The sequence below is a fragment of the Zonotrichia leucophrys genome, chromosome 1A (assembly GCF_028769735.1).
Source record: "Zonotrichia leucophrys gambelii isolate GWCS_2022_RI chromosome 1A, RI_Zleu_2.0, whole genome shotgun sequence".
Lineage (NCBI taxonomy): Eukaryota > Metazoa > Chordata > Aves > Passeriformes > Passerellidae > Zonotrichia > Zonotrichia leucophrys.
This window is the reverse complement of record NC_088170.1, coordinates 14,280,824-14,307,608: the sequence shown is the minus strand read 5'-3', so window position 1 is coordinate 14,307,608 and position 26,785 is coordinate 14,280,824. Positions and strand designations below refer to the sequence as shown.

Here is a 26,785-nt window from a genome sequence, read left to right as displayed (position 1 = left end):
ACCAAACGTGGAAAATGAAAAAGGAGTTTAAGGTCATAAAGGCAACTCAGGTTTTCCATCTGTGGAGTTGTTGGCTCAAGCAGGAAATAGTTCAAGCAATGTAGGAACAGCAGCTACTTGTCACTACCGTTACAGTAAAGTATGGAAACATTCTTGTAAAAAGCATTGATCATGTTTTTTTAAATTTTATTTTGAGCTCATATTAATGCATCATCAATATCACCTAAATTCAGCTGTTGAACCATTGAAGTGTTTCGTGGGTGGAGCAGGTTAAAATTTGAGTTACATGTTTGAAGCTGTGTGGTTGCAGTACATTAACCCCAAGGCACTTTACAGTGTTACATATACTTGTGGTTTGTCTTTCTTTCAGGTGGACAGGCTGTGTCAAATCATGCACAGGAGCACAAAACAAACAGCCACAGCACAGAAATTGTACTCCCTACTCTCCTGAGAACCAGCAAACCTTTCATACCTGTGTAAGTCCATTTTTGGGCATTCCTTAGAGAATTTCCTCTGCTTTGACCAACGAGATTTTTTCTCAAATATTATCTCATATATTTTCTCATATATTAGTGAAAATTATGGGCTTTAATCTTCATTTGCTCCTGTGTTCTGAGGGCAAGAAGAGACAGAATGGTGGCTGAAAACAGGCTTTGAAGCTGCGCTGAAAGAAGTAACTCAGTTACTTCCTTTTTTTGTGTTTCTCAGCCTTCCTCAGAGCCATAGCACAGCATGTGAGTGTTTTGGAGGCAGGCAGAGCTGAGACAGGATGCAAATGACTGAGTTAAAGCCGCTTTTTCCATAGCTCTGAGGACAGGCTCACGGATGGCAGGGGACGTCACCTACGCGGCCGTGGCGATGCTGCCGAGGGAAAGGCCCCGCGCTCCTCCAGGGACACCAAACCCAGGTAAAACCTCTTGGGCACACACTCTCTGCTCTCCTGAGCTCTCTCTCTTTTTCCCTCTCACATTTTAAGTTGGGTAAAACTAGTAGAATGCCATAAGATGCTGCATGGGAAGGGCAAGAAGGTGGAATAGTGGATGAGATCCTCACAGCACAAATCAGCCAAGCTGCTCCAAAGCAGAACCACCAAGGAGCAGCAGGTCAGGTCTGGTCCCAGGCTTTAAGTAACAGAATGAGAAAGAAAAAGTGTTCATTGGTTGAGTAATGAGCATAATATTTCTTTTTAAATGAGTAACATGATGAAGACAATGCTCCACTGAACTACTGCCTAGCCCACAAATCATATCAATGTTTATGTTCATGGAAAAGGAGCAGTAAATTAACCAGGAAATCAGGAAACAAGTAGCAGTCTAAAGTGCAGCCACTGTCACTGAAGGAAGTACTGAATGTCCCCTAAAAACTTCCTGCTCTTTCTCTTTAATTTTCCAGGGGTGATTTTCCAGAACCAAATTACCAATCTGTGATCATTTCATATTTTTGTAAAAAAGCCCCAAAGGATTAAGCCAGTATTCAGGGTAAGGAGATTATTTGAACTAAATTTTCTGAAGAAATGGCATTTCTAGTACTTGAAAAAAAAATGTAATTCATTCATGAAAGCATTTGGACAAAATTCTGGATCACATTTAACATGAGTTACAGCTTATTGTGAACAAATAGGAAATTCTTATTGCATCAGACTAAGGATATTTTCATGCTTTCATTAGTAATTATTGTATTTAATCCCTTAAGGAAACAGCATTGCTTAATGAGCATTTTTAGATGTTCTACTTACAATGGAGATTAACAGTGATGATGGTGCTCTGAATACATGCACTTAAATGACAGAAAATAATAGCTTTTATATATTTTTACAAGAGTGGTATCCAAAAGATAAAAATTAGTTCACTTTATAATATATATTTATATATAATATATATATTATATATATGTTTTATATATATATATATATATATGTAATATATATACACTTTATTATATACATGGCATGAAATACTACCTTAAATTCTGTGTTCATGCACCTATGGATGTTGTTTGCACTGCTATAACCTGCGCAACACAAAGAGGTCTTGCCTGGAATTTTACCCAATATCCAAAGTGATAAAACTTATTTGTGAAGGGAGACAGACATCAAATCTTGATTAGAAGACATCCAAAACTAGTTATTGATCATGCTGCCTAAAGGAAAAGTTCAATTTTGGACAGGCCAGTTCCAGTGAAATTTATCATTAATATGTGGATGGCTCTTAGTAAACTTTTGTTGAACTGATTTTAACTCATGATATTTTCTCATATGAAGTGACTGACCATGGTAATTAAGTGATTTCTTAATGCCCTGTTCCCTTTAAATATTTAACCTCTCAAAAATGCTAATCATTTTTGTGGATGTTCTGTTCATACTCCAGTGCTTCTATCCCCTTTAAGAAACAGGCACCAGAGATCCATCCGGCAGTTCTACAAGCTTTAGTTATTCTCAAATATACAGAGACAAAATCTCTTGACTAATCTTTTCTTCAGTGTTTACAGCTCCCAGCCTCACTTTCCCCACTCTTATATCTGATTATACTCAAATACATTTTGTTTGATTTGGCTTGGATTACAGCTGGACTTCAGCTGTCACTCAGGTGCTCTGGATAACAGGGACGTGGGGCCACGTTTCTCTTCACAGAGAAAAGCAAGGCACACGTTAACAGAGGATTAACCCTTAAAAACAACAGCCTGTTGCATATTCATACACCTCATACATGGTGCATAAATTCCATTCAAACACAGGATTCTGTCTGGTCACTGTCAGCTTCTTCCTCTGAATCCTAACAGCGCCTTCAAGGCAGGAAGAAGTTCATTTCTTCTGATAAGAGAGCAATAAATTCTTTTTCTCTGAAAGATTTAGGTGTCCTGTGGCTGCTACCTCGGCGTGAGTCCTTTCTTTAAAAAAAATATCCTACATATCATAGTTTCTATTTTAACGTTTTTTATAACCTAAAACTATATTTAACACAGTACTTAAGAGAATTAATACAGCATAACTTTCTAACACAACACATATAATATTCATTTTAATATTTGCGAAAAGCCAATCATAAAATACATGCATTTTTCACAAGTAGAAAAGTGTCCCTAAATCCCAGCAAGGATTAACACACCTGAGAATCCATTTTCCAGCGAAAGACTCCGGCAGTTATTGTGTCTCAATTCCCTCACAGATAATTTGAGAGCTGCCTGATTATGAATCCTGAGTGGCTACACAGAACTTTCCCTGGGAGAAGGACAAACCAAGGAGAGTTCAAGTCTACCACCAAACCAACCCACAAGCAGTTGTAGCCTGCTATTGGTTGTGCCCTTAACTTCTTGTTCCCCTCCTTAACCTCCTGGGCTGCTCTGGGTGTTGACCAGGGCCACCTGGAGCCTCTGGAGCTTCCCCCAGACCCCTGGATGTGCTGGCCCACATCTGGACACACCATTCCCTAAGAGACCCCCCCAGGAGCACTCCCTGGCTGCACATTCACCAGGCAGAAGCTTCCAATACACAGGGATGTTTTCTGCACCTGACAACAGACACAGGGAAGTGCAATGACATTTCAGTTTCAGTGGCTGACAGAGATCTCCACCTTGTTGTTGAATTAGGTGAGGGTGTGGAAGCATCTGGCAGAATTAAGGTGTTTTAAATCCCCCTGCTGACTTCCGAGGACTCTGCATTCAAATAATAATCCCAGCATTCAAATAATCATACCAGCCCATACACACTGTAATAGAAGGAAAGATTTTGGTTAAATATTCAGCTTGCATGGATGAGTTTTTTTTCTTACAGGCTTAGAGATATTTTTGAAGGAATAAATGTGCATTTGAGAGACAAATTATTTACTAATAGCAACAGAATGTCTAAAATACTTATTTTAGAAGTACCTCCATTTACAGGGCTAGTGCATTTAAAAGTTTAAAAGTCCTGAGTGTTTTTGGAAAATTATTTACATTCTAAGAAGAAAAACTTTTAGGGCAATTGATTTGAGAACAATTACATTTAATTTACAATTTTTCTGTAGTTCATTGAATTAATAATTTGAAAGAAAGCAAACAGCCAAGTGTATTAGGTCATATTCTCTAAAGCACAGACTGTCTCCCCTATATGAATAACCCTTCTTTGCCAATCAGGTTCTCAGTGGGTTTTATAACTGTAAAACCTCTCCCTACTTCACTAATTCTCATATGAAATGCTGCCTCATTTAAACCTAATGAAACTCTCTTCCTCTGCCAAGATTTTCCCTCAACAGTGAAATTTAATACAAACTTCTTTTTAAAAGCCGCAGTGGTCACAAACTGCGGTGGTAGCACAGAAGCTTATTCTTGATACAGATGGATAAAAATCTCTCCATTTATGGAACCAAAAGCAGTGTCCCAAAGGTCCAAATACCTTCCATAACACTAATCAGTAGCTCTGCAAAATACCCAGGTAAATTATATTGAAAACATCTTCAGAAAGAATCCACGTGCCTTGAACCCATATCGTGAGATTTTAATGCCAGTTTTGGTTTTGTTTTGGCAACGTGCTTTTGGAAAAGGATGTCTTCAACCCTCAGGTCCATTGCTGCTGCAGGCAGCACCTGAAATATCCTGGGAAAAGCACTCACAAGTCAGGAATGCCCCCAGGAATTGCCTTGCTGCAGCAGCATTTCTCTGAGTGCTGGTTTGCATTTGGCATCTCTCTGCCCCACAGAGCAGTGGTGGGTCCGGTGCCCCTCCAGCCCCTGTGGTACCCTCTGAGCTGCCTTAGCAACAAATGGGATGCTTGCCATGGACAGGATCCAGTTCCTTCCCATCCTTCAGGCCTTTTGTCTGACTCCTGCTCCAGCCACACAGCACCCAGCAGTTCAAAGCTTATGGAGGAGGCTTTTCCTGCCTGACAGCAGGAGGAAGTGGTAAATCATCATCTTGCCTGCCGTTGCCTAGGAAAAGGAAAATGCTGAACAAGCAGCCCTGGAAACACACCCCCCTTTTCATGCAAGCTCCGCCTTTATTGTTCCTCCACCTGGTGATTGGCACAGGCACAAATGTCAGCGCTGCCCTCTCCCTACAGGAAACACCATCACGTATGCTGAGCTGCATGTGAAGCCCCAGCCCCAAGGGAGCAGCAGAGCAGAGACTTCCGCTCCTGGTACTGTGCAATTTTGTTTGGTTACTATTTATAGATGGAGTTTTTCCTATTGCCCACCAGTGAAACCTGCTATCAAGAGTTTTTATGTACACTCTCTCAATGAAGGGCTGATCTGTCATTTCATCTGCTGCTTTTCTTCCTGGCTTCTCAGATTTTACACTTTCCTTTTAAAAATAATACAGAGAGATGTTTCAAAAATAATTTCTAAAAATGCCTTCGTGCCCTACATGGGAAATGTAGTAAAGCAAAGAAAAATCCCATGGTTTTTGTAGAACCCTCGTGGGGGAAGAATCCCAGGGATGCATTTGGCTTTGGAAGCAGGGTAACGCCCAGGTCTCTCTGTGCCATTAGTGCCTGGTGACTGTCACCCTCCCTGTACTGGGAACATCACGCCAGATAGGTCAGGCAGCCAGAGGATGGAGCAGTTGCTCATCTCACGCAGGCAAGGTCAGGTAAACAGAGGTTATGACAGTGCACATCTGTGTCTTATGGCACTGGCACCTTAACCCCAAATCTCCTCAGTTCTGTAGCTTCCTGAGGGTTTCCCTCTGTCACAGGACGAATGCCAAACAGCTGGAGAGATGCTTGGTTTGATGCAGCTCCCTGTGCCGTGCCAGGGGGTGTCAGTATGGGGCTTTTTTCCCCTGTGCATTTAGGGAAGTTATCTTTGCACTGCAGGACAGGAACAGTAACGCTTGCGAGCAGAGAGGAGCAACACCCCACAGCCCATCCCTGACAGACACCACAACCATCCCTGACACCCTAGCCCATCCCTGACACCTCAGCCTGTCCCTGACAGACACCACAGCCCATCCGTGACACCACAGCCCATCCCTGACACCACAGCCTGTCCCTGACACCACAGCCCATCCTTGATACTTTCCCTGAACTGCTCTGCAAGGTCCTGCAGGCTGTGTGAAGGTAGGTGAGAGGAGGCAATGCTTGAGAAAAATAAGTCAAAGGAGAAAAGGCAAATTCTTAATGGTTGACAATCACTTGCTCTGTCTGACCAATCATTTTGATTTCACTTCCATGTGTGCAAAATGGATGCAGATTTTTAATAAGTTAAATGCCACTGCATCCTCCTGACAGCAGACTGATTTTAGGCAGATGATTTCTCTGTTGTTTCCCCAGTGTTAAGGTTAAGTTTAAGAGTGCCAGGACCTTAAGCTGCTCTTCCTCCTGCCTCCCTGCAGGCTGCCAGCACAGGAGCTCAGCCTGGTTCTACGTGGCCCTGGTCCTGGCAGTCCTCGTGGTCATCCTGCTGGGAATCGTGGCTGTACAAGCCAAGCAGTGTGAGTAGATCCTGCCTCCTGCTTCACCCCTTCACTGCAGACATGGTTAAACCTCTGAAAGAGCTGAGAGAAAAATTCCCTTAGTGGCACACTAAAAGGTGTCAACTCATACACAAATACAGGAAATGAGAAACCCCTGACAAAGGCCTGGAGTGACAGGACAGGGGGCAAGGGCTTCATACTGACAGAGAGCAGGTTTAGATTGGATATGAGGAAGAAATTGTTCCCTGTGAGGGTGGTGAGGCCCTGGCACAGGGTGCCCAGAGCAGCTGTGGCTGCCCCATCCCTGGCAGTGTCCAAGGCCAGGCTGGATGGGGCTCTGAGCAACCTGGGATAGTGGGAGGTGTCCCTGCCCATGGCAGGGGGGTTGGAATGAGATTATCTTTAAAGTCTTTCCAAGCCAGGCCATTCCATGAACATATTCTCAGGAGGGTTTAGCTCACTGAGCTTTACTCACTGAGTTTTTTCCTAACTGTATCTGTACCAGGCAATGTACACAGAGATATCCTCACATTCCCAGACCAGCTCTGAGTACAAAGACTGCATTTCCTTATTCTTGCTGTTAACCATGACCTCTCTCTCTTTTTTTTTTTTTTAATTTTTTTTTTACTTTGGGCTGCTCCAGTTTTGAAGGGCATAGCAGGAAAATCAGGAAGTTTGCCCCAGTATGGTCTGAACAGCACCAGCAGTGACATTTCTTCAGAGAGGACTGTCTCAGCACTCCTGAAACAGCTCGTGGAGGAGCTGTGTGAAGATGGACAGGGTGAGGCACATTGCTCCTTTCCAGCAGAGAGGATGTGTGGTGTGCACAGTTCTGCTGTCTCTGTTCCCATTTCTCTGACACCCGGCAGTTTATGGGAACTCATGGCGCTCCTGCAGAGCAGTGGTAACAAAACCTAAAGTAACATTTCAATCATGATAGTCTTGCTCCTCTGTTGATATAAAGTTTCCAGTGTTTTCATTACATTTCTGTCTGTCAGGAGCTGCTCTCAGAAATGCCATATATTCTCCTCTTGTCCTGTTTCCAGACAATGGTTCATAAACAGGGAGAAAAATTCCATCCATTGCAGGAGCTAAATATTCCCCCTGTCCATCCACAGGGACAACGTGTGAGCTGTGTCCCCCTGGCTGGCAGCTGCACAGGGGCAGATGTTACTTCTTCTCTGAGGAGGCCAGGAGCTGGGAGGACAGCCAGAAAAACTGCCTGGCCAGGAAATCCCAGCTGCTTGTCATTGAGGATGAAATTGAGATGGTGAGTCTTGCAGCAGTGACAGGCCTCAGCCAAACATTTCTCCAAGAGAAAATGGCCTGGATGTCAGGAGTACACATAGACAACCGAGAGCCCCGAGCAGGGAAAGGATCTGAGTCTCTCTGCACAGGAGCTGGGTTTGGGAATGTCAGCAGAGCAGAGCTGAAGAGGAGAAGCACAAGAGGCGTCAAGTGTGGAAGCCAGAGTGGTTTAAACTGGGAAGAGGAAATGCTGGGGACTTTTTGGCTCAGGGAAGAGAGGAGGCTGGTTGTGTGTGGGGGCTGATGTGAGGGGCTGCTCTGCCATGGCTGCATCCCTGCCCTTGCTCTTCAAAAGGAAATAAAAGCTGTGTATGAGGCAGGAGCATGACCTGGGCACAGCAGGAAAGCTCTTCTGTCAGGTAACATCCTTCAAATCATTCCACAGGAATTTATAGACAGCAAAAATAAAGATACCAAATATATCTGGATTGGCTCGGACATCGAAGACAAGGAGAAAACACAGAGTTCAGTGGAAGATCACAGAGTAAAAGAAAAGAGGTGATGATTTTTGGGGGGAGGATATCTTTGGGGAAAGCAAATTGCAATATCCCTGCTTGGAAATACAATTCTGAATCTGAGCTAATTACCCAAAGCACAGATCTAAGCCTGCAGCCTCAGGTACCTATTCAGTCTATTTCATGGCCAGTTCCAGGTCAACAAGTTCCTGCTGGTAGTTTGGGAAACTGATTTCTGCCTCCAGGACTAACCACAGCCACAGCTCATATATTTATTAATGCAGAGATATAATTACACACTTCTGCTGAAATCCCTGCCAACAAACTCTGTCACTTTGCAGACCATGAGCTGCCTGCCTCTGTTGAAGGTGCTGCCTGTCACCACATAGCACTGGCTGGGATCTCTGCAGCTTCTTCAGCACTGTGGCTGCATGGGGAAGATCCTTATCCTTGTAACACTAATAATGCCAAGCATCCCCCCCTCAGAAGCCAGCAGTCCCTGCTGGGGGTGCCCCACCCACCCCTGCACAGCTGCTGTGCTTCAAGGGGGTGGTCAAGTGGGCATCATCCACGCCCCTCACCCAGAGCACCACCAGGATTTGTAAGCTGTGCTGAGTTTAAACCCAGCAACTCATTGCATTCCTTTTGGTCTCTCAGCAGGACAGCTCCAAAAAGCACTGAGGCTGACAAGAACTGTGCTGTTTACAGAAGGAAAAACCTGATCCAGACAGACAACTGCCAGACCTTAAAAGAGTGGATCTGTAAGAAGAATGCAACTTTGCTGGTGCTCTGAGCCACATTTCCAGACAGCAGGCAGAGCTTCTCATCAGAACACCCATTTTACAGATAAATCAACTTGTGATCAGACTTGCAGGGAAACTTGCACTTTGCTGTGCTGTGCTCCCTGAGAAGTCAGAAGACAGGTCCTGCAATGGGGCTGCAAGCTGGCACATGAGGATTCTGGGGTGCTGAGCCTTCACACAGACAGATTTGGGCAGCAGCTGCCTCAGGAAGGGTCAGAGGAGAAGAGATACTCGTGGGGAGGAGCACTGTGCACATAAACAGTGGATGTACAAGAATTTGGCCCCTGTGGGGCATGAAAGGTGTGCTGGGCCCTCTGCTGTCATCCCTGCTGAGCTGAGGACTTCTTATTTGGGTTTCAGGATTTTAGTGTTTGTTGAAGTTTGTGGCCTTGGGGTTTTGTGGTTGTTCTCCTTGGGGTCTATTTGTGACTCACAGAAGCCACTTGAGGGCTGGGAAAAATGCATCTATTGGACAATGTCTTATTTAAAGCTGCTGCACAGCTACTGGGTGTGGACAGCAGATCAGGCATGGAGTGACTTCTAACACTTGTGGTTAATGTGCTGATTGCTCCCATCCTCTTCTGCTGCTGAGCCTTGTAATCTGAAGGGATTAACTAGGGAAGGGGCTTGGGCTGCAAAACAACATTGAAGTGCAAGGAAATAAAGTTGGTAACCTTCCTCTCCACCTATATTTTGTCCCTTTACATTATAAATTCCAATTTACATTGTAAATTCCACAGTTATGGTATGATGAGGTACCAAAGCCAAAGACTGCTGAAATAAATACCTGGGAGTGCACTCAGTAAATGCATTACTTGGGCATTGAAATGCCATAAATAAATGCTATTTCTGGGTCTAGAACAAAAAATGCTAAGAGCAGTCTAACCTAGTGCCTTTATTAGATTGCCATGTTTGACAAAAATGAAGAAATGTCATGAATTGATAGTGCTACTCTTAACAAAAATGGCACCAACTGGAATTTACAGCAATGAGAAACAAGTGTAACATGGCTTTTGAGATGGTGAACCTTTACCTCATCTTTGCTGTGATGCACACAAATCAAGGCAGCTGCAGTTTCTCAGAGATGTTTTTTCATGCCTGTGCATGCCTGGGGAGGGTTAATGTCCAGCATTTTAGGGCTGCAGATTAAAAAGTGAACTGTACCCTCAGGGACTTCCCTTCAAACAACAACAACAACAAAATCCCAGCACAGATTTGTCACGCAGAATGCAGCATCAGCAGCTCAAGACCCATGAGAAACTGCTGTTATGTAAGAGGAAACAAGAAAAATCCCCCAAACTCAGCACAGCACGTGAGGGGAAGAGGATTGGTTTGCTCATTCTAGACAGAGAAGCAAAGAAAAGGAAAAAGTCTGAAATGAGTAAGATCATCATCTATACCTATATAATACATGCTTTATAGAGAGAGAATTTCTGACTGCTGAGAAATTTTCACTTCAGGGTACTCACAGCACACCCTTCTCCATGCAGTGGAGTTGACAATTGCTGGTTTTCCAGCAGATCTATCTTGATTCATGCTGAATTTAAGAAAAAACAAACTCCTGCATGCTGGCTTCTCTCATATTAGTTGTGGTGTTTAGTTTTTAACAATATTCATAAAACATCGACAATTTGGGCCTTCTTGCTATTATTCATGTAATTAAACAAGTTTTTGCAGGGCCTTACTGAAGTTCTTACCTACATTTTAAGCAGTCACTTATTTAAAGGAAAAAAGAAATTACCATTGAAGTACTTCATCAAACTCCACTCTGAGTAAAGCAAGTTGGCAGAGTTTGCAGCTTTACTCTTCTTTTCCTAACACCCCCAAGGAAGTTCATTGCATCCCTGAGGAGTCAGATTCCAGAAGAGCTTTCACTTTTTAACCTTTTAATAAAAAGTGTGACTCATTATGAGGTGTTAAAAAGGGAAAAACATTGTTTTTTGGATCAAATATTCTGCTTCATGTCAGCCCCAACATTATGATTAAAGATGTTTTCCATGTTCAAAACATGAATATTTTACTTCGCTTCAGATTTTTTTTTTCACCAAAATGGTGCCTGAGATGAAAAATACTTTTTATATCTCAATATTAAGATACAAACCACTGTAATTCAGGGGCTCTGTAAAGATATTTATTAAGTATCTTTTCAGGACTATTGCACATACCATATCCTTCAGAATCAGGTTAATGTAAAAACATTGCAGAATAACACCTTCCCCCCAACATAAAAAATAAATATATAATTAGGCTTTTAATACTGTAGATCCTGTTACTGTGCCTATAAAGAATACAAACAATTAAGAAGTGTAATCCAGCAAAATTAGTGGTTATATTTAAATAAACATCTGAAAGGCACAAGCTGCTGACAGTATCCATGTGTATGGTCCTGCTACAGTCAAGTCCTTCTGTCACAGAAAATAATGGGGGTGAACTTCCCATTCTCCCTTCTCTGGAAACTTCATAGTTATATTCCTTCCAGGCAAATTTGCTTCCTCTGGGTCAAATGACACTTTTAATCTTTGGACAACCTGATAGACACGTGCAGGACTCAGACAATCAAAGGGATTGTGCCCTAATCCTGTTCAGGCTCCCAGCAATCCAAGAGCACTGGAGGCTGCTGAAAATGTCACCTACACCAGGAAACACTGACTGTCCACCTGGAAATGTCCCCTTGCTTAGAAGCCTCACCATGACAGGCACAGGGCAAAAGGGAGACATAGAGAAATATCCCTTGCTGTTAATTCTCTCATTCCCTTCTCCTGATTCTGCCTCCTTGCACTGAGGACTACTCCTACATTTACACATTATACATAATGCCTGCATTACACATTAATCCCTGCAGCTTCACTATCACTCCTCCAGTTCCTCTTCTCCCCCCATCAGTGCAGATGCTCAGGTAAATAAATATTCTTATCTACTGTGACCTTTTTTTGGCTAAAGAAAGTGTTGTGAGGATAACTTCAGGTGCAGTGCAGCTATATAAATCAGCTTGACAGTGTTATCACCAGGATTTAACAACATTAATGTAACATAACATTAACAAAACGTGGAATACAATGCAAGGTACATCCCATCAAATGCAAAGAGAGGAATTTGCTGTGATCCTGTCTAAAACAACAGTGTTCATTTCTGCATTGCCCTGTATCCACGAGGCACTGGCAGCCCTCCAGACAGAACCCACTCCACCACCCTTGCACACAGAGCCTGGCAAAAGGAAAAGCAGAACAAAAACCTCCAACTGCACACCCAAAAAGGGAAAGAAAGAGCAGCTGCTCCTACAAGAGAAGAGTAAATGGAGGAAATGTTGATGGCACAGCAAAAAGAAACTAAAGCTGGGCAGTAGCTGGAAAAATGGGGCATGGAAATGACTTATCAGGATGCTGAAGAGAGCCTTTAAAATGGCATCTTTAAAGCTTTCCTCCATGGGTGGAGAATTCTGGCTGCCAGAAAAGTCATCCACCTCTGGGTAGGAGCTGGGACACATTCCCAGGTCCCAGAGTGTAGGCATAGCCTGTGTAGGCATCATATCAGAGCTCTGAGAGTCAGGGGTGGTGGCTTTGTCCACCTTTATCTTGCTGAGTTGATATTCAAGCTACAGACCCATTTCCTGGTTAAAGAACATCCTGAGGCTGAGACTCCTCTGGACTCCAGATAGGCACAGCTGCCAGAGCCTTTCACTTCAAACCTGTCAGGGAGAAGGGAAGACAGGATTACTTGGACACACACAATCAAATATTGCAATAGAGCAAAGGCAGCTATGGGCACCTCAGGTTCTCTTTGAATTCTCTTGGAATAAAGCCTGATTTATCTCAGGCCAGGCACCAGAGGAGGATGATGTTTTGTGCCTTGAAGGGAACACCATGGAGATTGTCTTTTCTTAATGGTATCTCATGCCCAGAATACAAAATCCAGCACTTGTAGTACTCCTGCATCTTGTTTAGTGGTCACTTAATGTGAAACACACCCTTAGAGCAGAGACTGAAACTTAGGTTTGCCTTTCTCAGGGATGCTGAGCCATCAAGATGGGCACCACCACCTTGCACCTCCACATCCTCCTATCCAGCTCAAAGGTTCCAGCAGAAGCTGGGAAGGAAATGCATCTCTAATTCCTCCCTTCCTCAGAACCCAACAGGCACCGTGGTTAAGGGTTGTTGGGGGAAACAAGAAGCAAACCCCAGTTTCCACACCATAGGTGTCCCTACATAAGAGGTAAGGGACTCCTTCAGCAACTCTGTTTTCAAACAAAGTGCTATAAAGCTCTATGGATAGGCCAAGCAAACTGGAATGGTGTCTGGAAAAGCCAAGGGACAAATCCCCACCAGTGTAGTGACACCTGAGCTTAGATATCAAGGTGTTTGCCCTCCCCTTCAGGAGAGGCAGTTTGAGGCAAGCAGTGAGGCAGAAGTCGAAGAATGGGAAGAAGCTCACTGAAAATGAAAGCATCAGTGGATGTTTGTACTGCAGACAGGGGATAAAAGAGTGGGAAGGACTGCAGTTTTCAACTTGAGGTGCCCACGTGTTCCTCATATCTCACATTAAATGCCTTTGTCAGATCAAGCCTTCAGGGCTTGGGGATGAAGTGAATATAGTCACACACCACCAGTAATGTCACAGACTTAGAAGTATTTAAATTTTCCATTTTTTAAGGTAATTTCAGGCTTGTGAACTCTCCTTGCTTAAACCTATCAATGGTAATTCTGCCACCTCCTACCAGCAGCTGCTCAGGATGAGCTGCAGCAGCCTCTGAGGAGATGGGACAGCTGCCAGGGAGAGGAACAAAGTGCCCCACACCTGGCACTGCTGGCAGAGAACCCACAGTGGGCCCTGGCCACAGAGCAGCTCATGCAACATAAATTCACATCTTCCTTTCCCTCCAGCAGCCTCTTTCTAAGAAACATTCTATAAAAATGAAAACATGTCTTAGCAGTCTCCCAAATCCCTTTGCTATTAACCTCACACAGCTCACATGCAGGTTTGCATTGTTGCAAAATATATTCTATGATGAGGAATTCGTGTTACTGCAATCCTCCCTTCCTCCCCCAATTCCCTTCCTCCCATTGCTTTTATGTCTCTTTGTTTCACTTTCTCTGTCTGTTACCATCAGCCTGCCTCATGTTGCTTCTCAGCATTACAAACTCATCCCCTCACTTTCATCTGCCACAGTTTTAACAATGCCATGTGAAATCTTCAGTGCATTCCATAGCCTCTCCATCCCTTCAACATAATAACAGAGATTTCCTACAAGTCACAAGATCTGCATTATTTTTCTTACTCTCCTATAATCAAAACCCCTCCACATCAACTTACAGTTCATTGTCTAATGCTTTTCCATTTACCCAGAAGAACTCTTCATTTCTTTTATGGAGTCCAATCCACGGGTCTTGCTTTGTTATCTTCATCATAAACCTCTGTAGGAATAAACCCACATGAGAAAAGAAGTTCTGCAAGTTCAGCAAAACAACAATCTAGCCTTTCCTGCTGAAGAAACAATATTAAAACCTAAATATACAGAGACTGGTGACTGGGATAGGTTGACTGACCTAGAGAGAGGCTATTCTAAAATATCAAGGTCTGCTATCAAGGTCTGGAATAGATCCAGAATAATATATTCTCCTAGACCTTTGTTTAGGGTGGAATCTTTCCTAATACTGTGGTACAATATAGAAAAAAAAATGCTCCAAGCTGCACTTCAGGTAACTATCTCCTAACTCCAAAGGTCACAATTAACATATTTACCAACTTGTGTGTCATTAACCTATCTCAATATGAGAAAATAATTGTTTAATTAAAGATAAATGAGATGCAACAGTGTTTACCCTGATAGATGCCCTCAATATGGCAATTTATAGCTGTGAGCAGCACCAAATTTAATTCAGAGAAGTACTCAGAGGTTTTCTAAACCATCAACTTCTCAAACTGATGTTTCCTGTTTTCAGGGAGAAGAGGCACAAAGTCTTCTGTGGGCTGTGACTCATTGTGGTCTTACATCAGCTTCCTAACTGTTCAGCTGAGGAGGATGCAGAAGCAGTTCCCTGGAAGAGAACTGGAAGGAAAACAGGATCCCCCTGTGGTTCCCTTACCAGCTCCTGGTGATTCTCGATGACCAGCAGGGAAGCGTTGTGGGAGGAGCACTGGCTCTGGCTGGAGTTCCAGGCAGCCTCACTCTCTGAGAGGAAGTAACACTTCCTCTGGAAGTACAGCCAGCCTGACGGACACAGCTCCAGGGGAGGACACACTGGAAACGCTTTGGCCAGAGAAGGCTTTACTGGGAAAAGACAAGAAACAATCTACCCTCTTCTTCCACTGGGAAAGGTTTTACTTTCTGACTGCAGCATCTAAAATAATCCCAGTCTAGCCACAGCATTGTTACTTCTGCCCAGCTGAAAGAATAATAATTATTATTATATCTTCTGGATATTGTTATTATTATTATTATTATTATTATTATTATTATTATTATTATTATTATTATTATTATTATTATTATTATATTCTGGATCCTGCACCCTTCTGCCTCTTGACATATCCTTAAAAGGATGGTCAGGGACCTGTTGGTAGAAATAGCTGAGAAGGTGATTATAAAGAAACACCCAAGGACTCTTCTACAGCTTAAAAATTCCAACAACTCCAGTTTTTGCATGTGTTGCTTCCTCACAGTTGAATTAATAATTTTGTTTATTATAGTGGCATTTTTGAAGGACTGCAGATTGGTAGGACTATCTTCCTGTTGTTATTTGTTTTCTTGAGCTTGGATTAAGACCAACAGTGATATGTCAAACTTCATACCAAAAGTAAACTAAGACTAAACTGAGCCCTCCCTAGCCCCACTGAAGCATGTGGAGCTGTTCCTGCCCACAATTTCAAACAGAAATCACAGAGTCACACAGGATCAGAGAGTGGCTTGGGTTGACAGTGACCTCAAAGATAATTTTGTTCCACCCCCGGCCATGGGCAGGGACAGATTCCACCAGACCAGGCTGTTCCCAGCCCCATCCAGCCTGGCCTTGGACACTTCAGAGATGGGGCAGCCAGAGCTGCTCTGGGCAGCCTGTGCCAGGGCCTCAGCACCCTCCGAGTATGGAACACCAAACTCTGCTAATTTCTATTGCTAATTGATTTTCTTTTAAAATTCCTTACTTACCAAACTGGATACAGGAAATCAGAATGACAGCAGCAGTAAGGACTCCAGCAACAGCTCGCCACAGCCAGATGTTTGAGAACAGACCTGAAAAAATGAATGCAAGGAATTAAAAAACAAAACAAACCCAAAATAACAAATAAGAACCAGCTGACAGGGAAGTAGAGTCCAGGACACACAAAGCTGTTTAAAACAAATGTAGCTGTCTGTGGAGAGCAGGCTGGGAGCAGACATTTAGCTCATCTTCACAAGGCTTATCATCTAACAAGAACTCTGAGTTACTGCAAATTTTAGTTACATCATCCAGAACTTAAAGTGATCCAAAGAGAATGAAACGAGCATGGGAAAAATGACGGTGGGCACTAAGTGCCTAAACACGGCACGGATAAGTTCCATGGATAAGAGGCTGGAGAGGAAATAAGAAAAGCCATCGGTTCTGGAGCCCAAAATTTTCCTGAGAAATATCCAGCCTTATCCCACAGCCACAGCTGTTTGGTCTCCTTTTGCTCCTGTCCCCTCCAGGGCTGTGGAAGCACACAGGCCCTGCCGCTGCCAGGCCGAGGTGTCCCCTCAGGAGGGTCCCCTCTCCAGGCTCTAGCTCCGCTGCCAGAACGGGGCGTCTCCAGCGATGCGGCGGCTCCCGGGGGGCATCCCCGGCTCCCCATGCTCCGGAGGGATGTCCCGGATCCCCCCCGCACCCCAGCGCGGCCCTTCGGTGTCCCCCGCCCGTCACCTTTGGTGCCGCGCCCCGCGGAGCCGCCGCGCTCGGCGCCGCTGCCCATGGGCGCGGGGCTGGCAGGGCCGGGGCCGCCCGGCCGCGCTCGGGCCGCAGCGAGACCGGCCCCTGCTCCCCTCGGTGCCGCTGCTCCCCTCGGTGCCGCTTCTCTCCCTGCCCTGCCTGCCGCTGCCCTCGCTGCCTCTGGCCCCGCTGCTGCTCCCCTCGCCGACACTGGCCCCGCTGTCGCTGCCCTCGCTGCCAGCCCCCAGGGGCATGGCCACGGAGCCCGGGCAGTCACTCCGCAACTCCGGAGAAATAGGAAATGGGGACGCTTTCAAGGAGAAGTCCACTCCTACAAAATCTCACCGGGATCCTGTGACATCAGCAAATTCCGGGAACTAACACGAAGGGAGAAGGCTCTGTTTTGGTTTTGTCTGGCGGTTTGGGGTTTTTTTTCTTTTTATTTTTTTGGTTTTGCTTTTTTCGGGTGTTTTGGTTTTTTAATGGTTTTGTGGTTTCCCCCCCCAATTTTATTTACGTCGTGTGAAAAACGCCAATCACTTGTTTTTAAAATTTTAAAAGTTCGATAGTAATAAAATCGTTATAAAAATAGGAATACAATTAGAGTAATAATAATTTGGACAATTTGAATTAGGACAATATGAGGCAATAAAAACAAAGAGTTACGGACGTCACAATACCTTTTTCTGGGCAGCATAACCTCGAAAAGGGACCCACGTTAACAGAGGATTAAGCCTTAAAAGCAATAGCCTATTGCATATTCATAAATCTCATACATGATGCCTAAATTCCATTCAAACACAGGATTCTGTCTGGTCATTGTCAGCTTCTTCCTCTGAATCCTAACAGCACCTTTAAGCCTGAGCAAGGTGGGAAGAAGTTTGTTTCTTCTGATAAGAGAACAATAAATTCTTTTTCGCTGAAAGATTTAGGTGTCCTGTGGCTGCTATCTCAGTGCAAGTCCTTTCTTTTAAAAAGTATCCTACATAATATAGTTTCTATTTTAACATGTTGTTATAACCCAAAACTATATTTAACACATCACTTAAGAGAATTAATACAGCATAACTTTCTAACACAACACATATAATATTCATTTTAACATTTGCGAAAAGCCAATCACAAAATACACATTTTTCACATTTCATATTTATTAATTTTCTTCTTTTGTATGGAGAAGGAGAATAAAATCAAGTATTTAAACACTGATTACTTAAATCTCTTTCGAAAATCTGGCCAGTGATTTGCTTTACCTAGAAGAACATAAAGCCTGATGATGCTGGCTTGGCCGTGAGGATGAAGGTGCAGTAGAAATTTCAGCATTGCTTGGAAGGCAGGGCCACACCTGTCATCCATTTCATCTGGTGGATTTGCACAATAACTGCTGTACTTACAACAGATCTGTGCTGTGCTGTGTTCTAACGGCCTGAGGAACACAGCTCTCTCCAAGTCATCATGTGGGCTCTGTGTGAGGCTGGTGAGGAATTCAGCAGGGGTTTATCCAAAATAGGCATCCCTCTGTACCTGGGCAGGAAACTTCAAACAGAAAACCATGGGAATGGGGGGTTACACTTTAAGCTTTCACTTCAATCTCCAATTACTTTGATTGTAAAAGATTCTGAGCAGTGGTGAGTTGCTGAAAATCATCTCCAGGTGTTTATGCCTACAGCTTAGAAAGAACCATATAAACTTTATACTTCCATAAGTATAATTTGAATTGCAGTTGATTTTAGCCTCTGCTTGCAGCAGGAATTCATTTAAGCACTGAACTGGGAGAGCTGGACTGGTCAAAGTTCCCAGGAAGGCACTGTGGAAGAAAAGGAAAGATAAAAGGATGAAGAAGAATCCAAAAGATATGTGTGACAAGGTTTAAGGCACGGTGGCTTCAGGGAGGCTAGGGAACCAGGAGAGAGAAGAGGTGATGGGTCCAGAGAGCACAAGCTGGAAACTTTTCCAGATGATTTGGAAGACATGAATCCAGAGGGGCAGAGGATGAGAGGGGGGTGTGAAATTAGGACAGCAGGGAGGTTCAGTATGTGCTTGATGTAGAGCATGTTTTACACACAAGGAGACAGTGGAGCATTGGTGTGTGTAGAGCTGGCATTCTAAGAACAGCTTATTCAGCATTTAGTTGCTCTGAAGGAGTGGCTTGGGCTCCTGCCATTCAGTCCTGCCTGTCACTGAGGTCAAAAATAGCATTGTGGCTTTTAACCACAGAGCATTCAGAAGTGAGCGCTCTCTTTGTGCTCACCCACGAGTACAGAAGGTAATTCTCACACCTGCAGGAGATTCTCCAGGCTGGCAAAAAACCCTGAGAAATGCTGTCAACATAGCTGTGAATCAGCTGACCTCCAAAACTACTGCTATTAACCCCAGATGCTTGTAACTGAGACACTCACCTTCACCTTCACTTTCCCTGATCAGTTTGGCTAAGAAGCCTCCAGACAATTCCTAAAATAAAATAAAAGCTGGTTAACAAGATAGGAAATTCTTGCAGGCTAAAGGCAGAAATACCCTCCAAAGTGAATCGCTGGAAAGTTACTTTAAAATATTGCCATGATATAGGGATAAAAATGCAAACATTCTAAGGAAAAAGCATAGCATTGTACAAGAGGGCTTTCATGGGACTGACTTGAAAAGTCAGAGTTGGATTCTGCCTCCTGCCTGCTGTTACCCCAAATAATCCTTGATTACCTTTTGTCACTCACTGATCATAGAATCATGGAATGGTTTGGATTGGAATAGACTTTATCTAATTCCAACCCGTCTGCCATGGACAGGGACACTTTCCACTATCCCAGGTTGCTCAGACCCCCATCCAGCCTGGCCTTGGACACTGCCAGGGCTGGGGCAGCCACAGCTGCTCTGGGCACCCTGAGCCAGGGCCTCAGCAACTCCCTGAGTATTTTTCTTAACATCTGCTTTAAATCTTTTCTATTTTAGTTAAAAACTGTTCACTTTTGTCCTGTCATTATCTGCTCATGTAAAAAGTCTCTCTCCCTCTTTTTTTACAAGCTCCCTTCAGGCACTGCAAGGCCACAATGAGGTCACCCCAAAGCCTTCTCTTCTCCAGGCTGAACAATCCCAATTCCCTCAGCCTTTCCTCCCAGCAGAGCTGCTCCATCCCTCTGCTCCCCTTGGTGTCCCTGCTCTGGCCTGGCTCCAGCAGCTCCCTGTCCTTGCTGTGCTGGGCCCAGGGCTGGATGCAGCCCTGCAGGGGGGCTCAGCAGAGAGGGGCACAGGGGCAGAATCCCCCCTGCCCTGCTGCCCTGGGGCTCTGGGCGCAGCCCAGCACAGGGGGGCTCTGCCTTGGGGCAGGGCCAGCTCTCACCCACAGCCCCCAGGTCCTTCTGCCAGGGCTGCTCCCTCTGCTCATCCCCAGCCTGGATTGATCCCAGGGGCTGCTCAGACCCAGGTGCAGCACCAACACTTGGTCCTGTTAAACCCCATGAGATTCCCATGGGCTACTTCCCAAGAAAGAACAGAATTCCTTTATAGATAATTTGTGACCCACAACAGAGCAAACATCACACAGCACCTTGAAAAGTCACTCTCCATTTGAAGCCTTTGCAGCCACAAATCCAAAATGGTTCCAGAAAGTCCAGTGTGTGCTAAAAAGGAACCCAATCTGCCAGTGATTGCTGCAAGCTCTGTAACACTGTCAGTGCTATCTTTAAGGTGTTCTTTGTGTGTCCTGAACCCTGCTTGCTGCTCTGACACCAAGTCTGCAATGGCAGTGCATCCTCCCTGAACTGCCCATTTGGCAGTGAGAGCCATTTCTTGTGTTGGTACAGTTGTCATTTAGAACCAGATAAAATTGTTTGCATGTGCAATACTGCATGAACTTCTTTGTTTACATAAAGTATCACTCGCCTCTGAGATGTCTGCTCATGTCTGTCTTTGCTTAGTTACTTCTATTCAACAGCTTCTGGGATTTTCAATGGTTTGGAGTGGTTTCTTTTAAGAACCTTGCCTTCATTCACTGTTTTCTCCTACAATAAAATCAAAATCCCCTGGTTGTGATTTTTGCCAAGATACTCAGAGCATTTTTTCCACCAAGTGTATCCTAAACACCACAGCTGGCTTGAGACACAGTTGGGATACAGGTCCATAGAAGTAGAGTGAGCCCTGAGGATCAGCTCTTGGAGGTGTCCCTGTCACAGGTTCTCCTTGATAAAAGTCACTAAAGGAGCCAGTCCTGGATCCAGGATGTGCCCCTCTGGGGCTGTGCTGCCAGCCTGGCCTGTCCCAGGGAGTGTCACCCATTGCCCAGCTGCAGCAGGAATTGAACCAGCCTGGCATTCCCTGAGGCACTGAGCACGGAAGGAGTGAGAGGTCACACTGGGATCACTTACAGATTGCTTGGCCTTGGCATCAGGATTAGACCCTGACCACACCAGAGTGAGAAGGAAATGTTTCACCCTTCCCTTGCAGTAGGGATGCCAGAGGTAATCCAAGAATCACAAGATGTAAAGTGGAAGTTTATTGTAAAACTTAGCTCACAAGATCAGCGAATTGTGAACAAGAACAACACAGAGGCAGAGGAAACAAAGCACTTTCATTTAAACTTCTGCCCTTGGTAGGGATTTCCTTGCAAGCTGTAGTTGCTCCTGAGTCTGAGACTTGCTGTGGCTTTCTGGGTTTGGTGGGGTTTGTGCAGTTCCACAGTGGCCCCAGGGTGGCTTCCCCTTCCCACCCCTCTGGTGCACAGCTGCTGCCTCTGCTGCCTGCTGAAGGCTCCAACTGAGGGCCAGTGGCTCCCAGGGAAGAGGCTTTTCCCTGGCCCTGCCTCCAGGAGAGCCCACTTGATCCAAGTGAACACAGCAGCTGGAATATGAAAATAGAAGGAAAAATCTATAACACAACACAGAATGCTCTCCCACCCTCTCCAGTAAAATGAGTGCAAGCAAAGAGTCCTTCCAGATCAGCTTCCTTCTGGAATAAGAGTACAGATCCTGGGGTCTGACACTGGAATTGTTCTGCTACAGCTCCATGTTCTTACTCTGTTCTTTGGGGATGGAAAGTCAGGGAAAGAAGTGCAAATATATTGCCAAAGCATTTGATGCAAGCAGTGAGTGAGGAGGATGGCTGGTGTGAGGGACGTCAAAATGTGCCTTCAATTTAGAAAGAGACAGTTTTTCCTATAGGATTCCATTTTCCCTGCCAATGGCCACAGCATGCTGTGTATAGACTTTTTGACTGAACAATTTTTTTTCCAGTGGTAAACCAGGATATGAGTTTCACAGATTTCACAGAGCTTTCTCCACCCTGCAGCTAAAGGAGAGAGCCATGAAAGGCACCAATAAAGGTGGAATTATTCTGCCTAAAGGACACAGAAAGAAGAAATATTCTTGGAGTCACACAAGGCCCAGGGTCCCAGGAGCCACTGAAGAACAGCGGCAGAGTTTAGGTGATATTCCCTCTTTCCTGATCACAGCTCTGTTTTCCTGGTGTCACCTGTTTCTGCTGTTGGCTTGAACATTTCTGAGGAGGAAAAGCCTTCAGGCATCATTTCCACCTGTGACCAATCTCCAAGGAAAAGAGGGCAGAGCACTGTGTTGCCATTCCCTGTGGGTCACTCTCATGCTTCTCACCAGCTCCTTCACAGGTCGCTGGGGGTTTCATTGTCCTGATTTCTGTCCAGCTCAGCTTCTCTTGGGACTCTGTTCTCCAGGCCTTGCTGCTCTCTGCTGGTCTCCATCCTGTGCCCTTCCCCAGCAGATCTGAGATCTGACATTCCTTCCCTTCCCCACACAGGACTGGGGCTGATTTTATGCCCAGAGCTGTGCTGCTGTAGGATCCTTTCCCTTGGGCTGATTCCCATTCCCCTCACAGGCTCTGGGATCCTGTGTGCTCTTGGAACAGTCTGGGACAGGGGAAGGTTTATCCACACCCACACCTGACTTTCTCCTGTCCATCCTGGCGAGGAGTGGGGTTGCCCTTCCCTGCAGGATCCCAGGCAGAAATCTGTGCTGCCCTTCCCTTGTGGCTGCAGGCAAGGCCAGGCTGTGGCCAGGTGGGGAAGGCTCTCCTTGTGCCCAGGCAGGGCTGGGAACACAGGGCTGGAGATGGATGGGACTTGCAGATGAGTCAGGATGTGTTTGGGATCACCCCTGTGCCCAGGCTGGACTCCTCTCCCCTGGCAGTGCCTGCCTGGCAGTGCCACCCCTGGCATGAGACAGTGCCAGAGTGCTCCTGTGTGCCAGGGCCAGCTCTTCCAGAGGGGATCCATCCAGGCTCAGGCAGCAGCAGGGAAAGGCTGGGCTGAGCTCAGCCCCGAGGCTGGGGAGAGGCTGCAGGAGAGCCTGGGAGCAGAGACTGGGCAGCTCAAGGGAAATGGGACACATCCCATCCATGGTTCCTACAGGAAGCTGGGCAGAACAGATCAGCCTGCACCTCTTGGTTTTAGCTCTCCTACAGATGCCTGTTGGAAATTGTTGCAGCTTTTTCACACATATTTTGTGTTGTTGAGGATCCACCACAAGGTGCAGTTTGTACTTCACCAAATCCAATGGTTGTACAGTGATAGTCACGGTAAGGTTTTTTTATATGGAACCTGATGAGGAGAAAAAAGTCAAATTTGGTTACATTCCTGACATGCAGTGAAAGGCAGAGTGGCACCTGGCCTGGCTGCTAAGCTCTGTTACTGTCACTGGGAGCAGGAACTGCCTTGCTGGAATCTCCCTCCCATTCCTCACTTTTGTTCCCCACATCTCCACAAAAGGTTCTGGGCAATGCTTTCCCATCCAGAAACATTCCCCTGCTTTGGTCCCCTCCAGCCAATGGTGCTGACATCCCCCTCTCTCTCTTGTCCCTGCCTCCTGTGTCCTTCCTTTCCCCAGGGAGCTGCATCCAGGCAGATCCTTCCTTCCCCAGCAGAACTCCAGCTGTGTCCTCTCCTGCCATGCCTACAGGACAGCCCTGTGTTCCCTGGCCCTGCAAGGCTCCCTTGCCTTGGCCCAGGCTTGTGCTGAAGCACCTGCACCTCCAGCAATCAGCTTCCCCCACAGCACAGTCCCTGATCTCCCTTGGGCTCTCTGCTCTTTGCTCTGCCTTTGGCATTTTCCTCTTCCCAGACACTGCATGGCAGGGACTTGCTGGAAGGAGCTCACATGGCTGGGTCATGTTCCACGTTGTTGATCCACTTCCACTTCTGCTCCTCTGGAGAGTATCTGAGACCAAGGAAGTAGTAGTTATGTCTTGATTGTGAGAGCAGGTAGCTCTGGAAAGGATGCCAACAATGGAATCACATGAAAATGATATTTTCTTCAGCAGAGGCACAGAAGAATGGACTGTGCATCCATCCACAGCACCTCTGCCCACTGCTCCAGAGATTGCATTTCTCCCTTTTGCAGGCCCCTTATGAAGATACCAAATGTAAGAATACACCTGTGGTGCCATTATGTGTATAATTTGGAGCTGAAAAGGTGTGATTTGATAGCTGGGGACACTTTTCCCTTTGGATGGGAGTGGCAAAGCCTTTTCAGGTTTTGTCCCAGCCATGGCTCTTCCAGAGAAGTGTCTGCTCAAGCTCCATGGCCTGGGTGCTAAATCCCTGGAAAAGCCCAGCCAGCTGGGCAGGGACTTTGCTCCTTGCCATGGGACCAGGCCTGGGCACAGGAGCTTCCAGGGACAGGAGTGCAAGGCCCAGGAGGCCTCTCCCTGTGCAGGCCTTTGCTGCCACTGCCAGGCCTGGGCTGTGCATGGCTGGCAGCAGGTCCCAGAGCCCAAGGCCATGGGACAGGAGCTGGCACAAGTGTCACTGCTGAGCCCTTGGCCTGGCAGCTCCAGCCCCCCGAGCAGCTGCCCCAGGAGTTGGATCTCACCAGCTCTTCCCTGCTGTCAATGACCACCAGTTGTGAGCCCATGGCAGTGCATTCTGCACGGGAGGCATCCCAGTCCATTGCTTTTTTCTCTGTAGAAAAGACGTAGCATTTTCTGCCATGTTTCTTCCATGCTGGGGCGCTGACTGCAGAAGGGAAGAAGAGGTGTGTAAAATCCATGTTGACACTGGACAAAGGATGCCAGAACAATGGAGAGGTCAGAGAGCCCATTCCAGCCCCAGAAATGTCTGTGTGCTCCTGCTGAGCATTGTCAGCAGAGCACCAGGGATCCCCCAGAGCCTCTGGAGCTGATGGCAGCCCAGAATCAGCAGGCAGGAGCCAGACTGGGAGCAGCAGCACAGCAAACATGATCCAGCCTTGCCCAGCTTTGCTCAGGGCATACAGAGAAATGCCCAGGGCACAAAAGCAGCTCCCAGATCCCCACAGTCTGATCTGCCTGATGCAGAATTGGGCAGCAGAGGTGCCACTGGCAGCACCAACATTTGTGTGCATTGCCAGGCAGGGCAGCAGGAGGAGCAGGGAGGGGCAGCTGCAAAGGGGATGGGATTCAGGGAGACAGGGCCTGCAGGAGACACTTTGGTTGGGGATCCAGCAGCTCCTGAAGGGCAGCCTGGAATTGCTCTGAGGTCACAGGCTGGCAATGGAGGGGCCTTGGGAAAGCAGCACAGGCACATTGTCCATCCTGCTCCCTGCAGGGCTGGGTGCCTGAGGGATTGTTCCTCCTTTGCATTTCCGTGCCTCCCACTGCTCTGCTCTGGCAGCACAGAGGCATCAGCTCTTCCCTGGGGAACAGGAATGCAGAGCTGAGCCTGCACTGCTTCCAAAGGAGCTGCAAATGCAAACCCTCCATGGGCTCCAGAGCACACCCTGGGAGTTTCTCAGGGGTAAGGTTTGTGCTCCTCACACGGCAGAGGGTTGTTTTCCTTCTGAACAAACTCCTGACAGAGTTCCTTTTCTCTCCCCCTTAACCATCAATCCAACAGACTTCTGGCAACTCCCTTTGGAAAGACAGAGGATTGCCTACCTGGTGCCCTTTCAGGGATGTGGGACAATGTTGTTGTGTCCTCTTGGTTGGTGGGGGACGATGTTGTTGGGTCCTCTTGAGTGGTAGGGGACAATGTTGTTGTGTCCTCTTGAATGGTGGGGGACGATGTTGTTGAGCCCTTTTGGCTGCCTGCAGTTGGACCATCTGGAATTAAGAACACAATTTCTGCTTGCAAGGAATGGCCACTGTGCCAGGCACTGTCAGAGCTCTGCTGGACCTCTCTGACCCCCATCACCCAACACAGAATGCAAACTCTGCCTCTTTGCTCATGGGTCTACTATAAAAATCATAAAATGGCCATGTTGAGTAAAAGGCAACACTTGAGTTCATTTACACAGCTTGTATCTTAATTATGATTTTGTTCCTTGAGTTCCATCTAGATAACAAGTTTCTTAATGTATATAAATTTCAGGTCACTAAAGCAGTACTGAACCCACAAAAGAGCTTTAACTAAAGCCAGCCCTGGATGCAAGTGTAATGACTCCTCTTTCAATGTTAAAGCTGCAGTAAATGCTAATTACACTTTGTTACTTTGTGCTGCTTTGAATTTATTTAATTTTTCCCTTCCTTGGTTGTTAGACATTTTATAAATGTTAGGACACTGTCAGATATCAATCCCAAAATATTTGCTTTTAAAATTAAGAATGACTTGCCTCCCCCAGCCCTGTTTATTGAGTTCCAAGGGTCAATGGCTTTGCCATGTCTCCCCCATGTGCATCTCTGAGGAAGTGACAAACTGTGGGACTTGGGAGTCATTGGTTGTGGCAGCATCTCAAGTTTTCTCAGCTACCAAAGGATGGAAAGAAGAAATGACATGTGAAATTTAAAGGTGAAACCTTGATATAATTCAGAGGAAGAATCAAATGGATTTTTCCTGGTGTGGATAAGAATACATTTTCCACCAGATATCATTTATCAGTTAATGTAAGTTAAAAATTGTTATGAACTCAGTGCAGAGACTCAGCACAAGGTTTTAATTGAAATAAGCTGCAAATAGATTCTATTCATTTCCAACTTGATGCTTTTTTGAAATGAGATTAAATTCAAAATATTGTAAGATTTTTGG

The 26,785-nt window shown here is 45.7% G+C and overlaps 2 protein-coding genes across 2 annotated transcripts; one reads left to right on the top strand and one right to left on the bottom strand.

Annotated features, from left to right (window-relative positions):
- Positions 1–385: 385 nt before the first annotated feature.
- On the top strand, positions 386–11,077 carry LOC135441490 (killer cell lectin-like receptor subfamily F member 1). Its single transcript, XM_064701039.1, has 8 exons — positions 386–476; positions 806–907; positions 5,033–5,110; positions 6,307–6,405; positions 7,031–7,168; positions 7,506–7,657; positions 8,081–8,193; positions 8,811–11,077. The coding sequence occupies exons 2-8, from the start codon at positions 826–828 to the stop codon at positions 8,941–8,943; spliced, it is 795 nt and encodes a 264-aa protein (XP_064557109.1). The 5' UTR covers positions 386–476; positions 806–825; the 3' UTR covers positions 8,944–11,077.
- LOC135441495 (C-type lectin domain family 2 member L-like) lies at positions 10,823–17,107 on the bottom strand. The gene is made up of 5 exons (XM_064701052.1): positions 16,825–17,107; positions 16,095–16,178; positions 15,034–15,218; positions 14,261–14,361; positions 10,823–12,638 (listed from the first exon to the last, which is right to left on the bottom strand). The coding sequence occupies exons 1-5, from the start codon at positions 16,871–16,873 to the stop codon at positions 12,521–12,523; spliced, it is 537 nt and encodes a 178-aa protein (XP_064557122.1). The 5' UTR covers positions 16,874–17,107; the 3' UTR covers positions 10,823–12,520.
- Between the last annotated feature and the right edge of the window lie 9,678 nt (positions 17,108–26,785).